The sequence below is a fragment of the Asparagus officinalis genome, chromosome 1 (assembly GCF_001876935.1).
Source record: "Asparagus officinalis chromosome 1, Aspof.V1, whole genome shotgun sequence".
NCBI lineage: Eukaryota > Viridiplantae > Streptophyta > Magnoliopsida > Asparagales > Asparagaceae > Asparagus > Asparagus officinalis.
Genome location: NC_033794.1, coordinates 68,457,226 through 68,459,013, shown reverse-complemented (window position 1 = coordinate 68,459,013; position 1,788 = coordinate 68,457,226). Strand labels below are relative to the sequence as shown.

General features: G+C 45.0%; 1 protein-coding gene across 1 annotated transcript; it reads right to left on the bottom strand.

The window, feature by feature from the left end:
* LOC109835476 (protein MAIN-LIKE 1-like) lies at nt 231-1,565 on the bottom strand. Its single transcript, XM_020403456.1, has 4 exons — nt 1,458-1,565; nt 1,030-1,376; nt 355-448; nt 231-287 (listed from the first exon to the last, which is right to left on the bottom strand). The coding sequence occupies exons 1-4, from the start codon at nt 1,563-1,565 to the stop codon at nt 231-233; spliced, it is 606 nt and encodes a 201-aa protein (XP_020259045.1).

Genomic DNA, 1,788 nt, shown 5'->3' with positions numbered 1-1,788 from the left:
TGAGCCTCGAATATCTGAGTATTCGGTTGTGTATGAGGCTGCGAAGTGTCGGCTCCATCAGCATGCGAAGTGCCGACTTCATCGTCATGTGGTCGTTGACGTAGTGTGTACGCTTGCCCAAATGATCGAGACTTGTCCTCACGGCCTGCAAACTCATCGACATGAGTCTTATGAAACACCTGTGCTATTGTCTTCTTGATCATGCTGAGGAGTCCTAACACCACCGAATCCTAAATCTTAGGCATGTGCGCATCAATATCATCTTCAATGCTATCAAAAGTATGGACCTGTGAGGTAAACAATTTATTAAGTACCATCTCAATAAAAATGTTATAATATAGCTTAGAAACTTACATAATCTCTCTCGATCATCCCACTAGGGATGTAACTGTCTGTCGGTGGGCGTGACATGTGTCCAACTGATGGCTGTGGGTCACACGTGATCCATCTACGTATGATATCCCAATACCAACGCATATACGCAGTATAGTCAACAACTGTGCCTCTTGTATCCTATATGAAATCCCACCTGTGAGTCCACCTGTCTATGTAGGCCGCACGAACTACAGCCTAATCGGTACGGTGCGATATAGGTCGTCGTCGACGATCGATCTGCTCGACATGCTCTGGCACATGCTGAGAGAGCAGAAATTACTGTAGCACACGGTCAGGGACATGCATCTCCACAATCTCCTAACAAATCAATGGAACTCTGGCTCTCCACAAGTCGGGACTATCTCGACAGATAGGTGTAAGAGTATGCATATCGAGCTCCGGTGGTGAATAGGATCTCCACTTGAACTGAAATAAGATAAAACATTTATCAGTATCAACAACAAAACTATAATATTCATAACGAATCGAGTTTTATATTTACCTGTTCGTGTTAGAGGACATCAAGCTCATTTCTGTAATACTCACGATATCGCGCCGCTGATTTGTAGTTATCATACTACACGTTATACCTATTTAGCATAAAGAATATATGAGTTCAAATTCAGTTGAATGAAATTGTGTGGACAATTATACTTGTATGCTAAAGGAAACCGTCCCTGTAAGTCACGATGCACAAGCAAAGTTGGTCTGCCAACATGAATGCACTCCCATGACCAAATCTGGATCAATGTGCAGCATCCCTTGAATTCTTTATTCTGCATTAAGGATACTCTACCCAGTTCTCTATACAAGTATGCCAACACCGCACTGCCCCACGATAGTGCGCTGCATACACCAAAATCCTGCAGCAGTGGCAGCCATCGTGCATGTACAAGAGTCTTGCTCGCATCAGAAAATAGCATGCACCCTATCATGTGCAGTATGTATGCACGAGCGTGAAACTCAAACGTCTCAATGGAGGCATCTGCTGGTATATCTCCCTGAAATGTTTAACGAAGCCACAATAGCTTCATCGCACCACTCCTCAAGTCGGAAACCTGACCAAGAAGCCTAGCACATACCTTAGCCCAATTATGGTCTTCGCTGCCCGTAACTGCCGGGCCATCGATGCGGAGCCCAAGTATGATGGCTACGTCCTGTAAGGTGATGGTACACTCCCCTATATGCATGCGAAAGGTGTTGGTCTCTGGCCTCCACCTCTCAAGCAGTGCAGTGATAAGCGACCAATCAAGCCTAATATATCGCACTGTCGAACACTCCCGGAACCCCGGCCCGAGCTATCAGCTATAGTACTCTCTCATCCTCAATGACCTAACCGAATGACTCTGGGAATGATCGACCATGGTGATGTCTAGTACGGGATGCACATCAAACAAAATTAATTAAGTATAT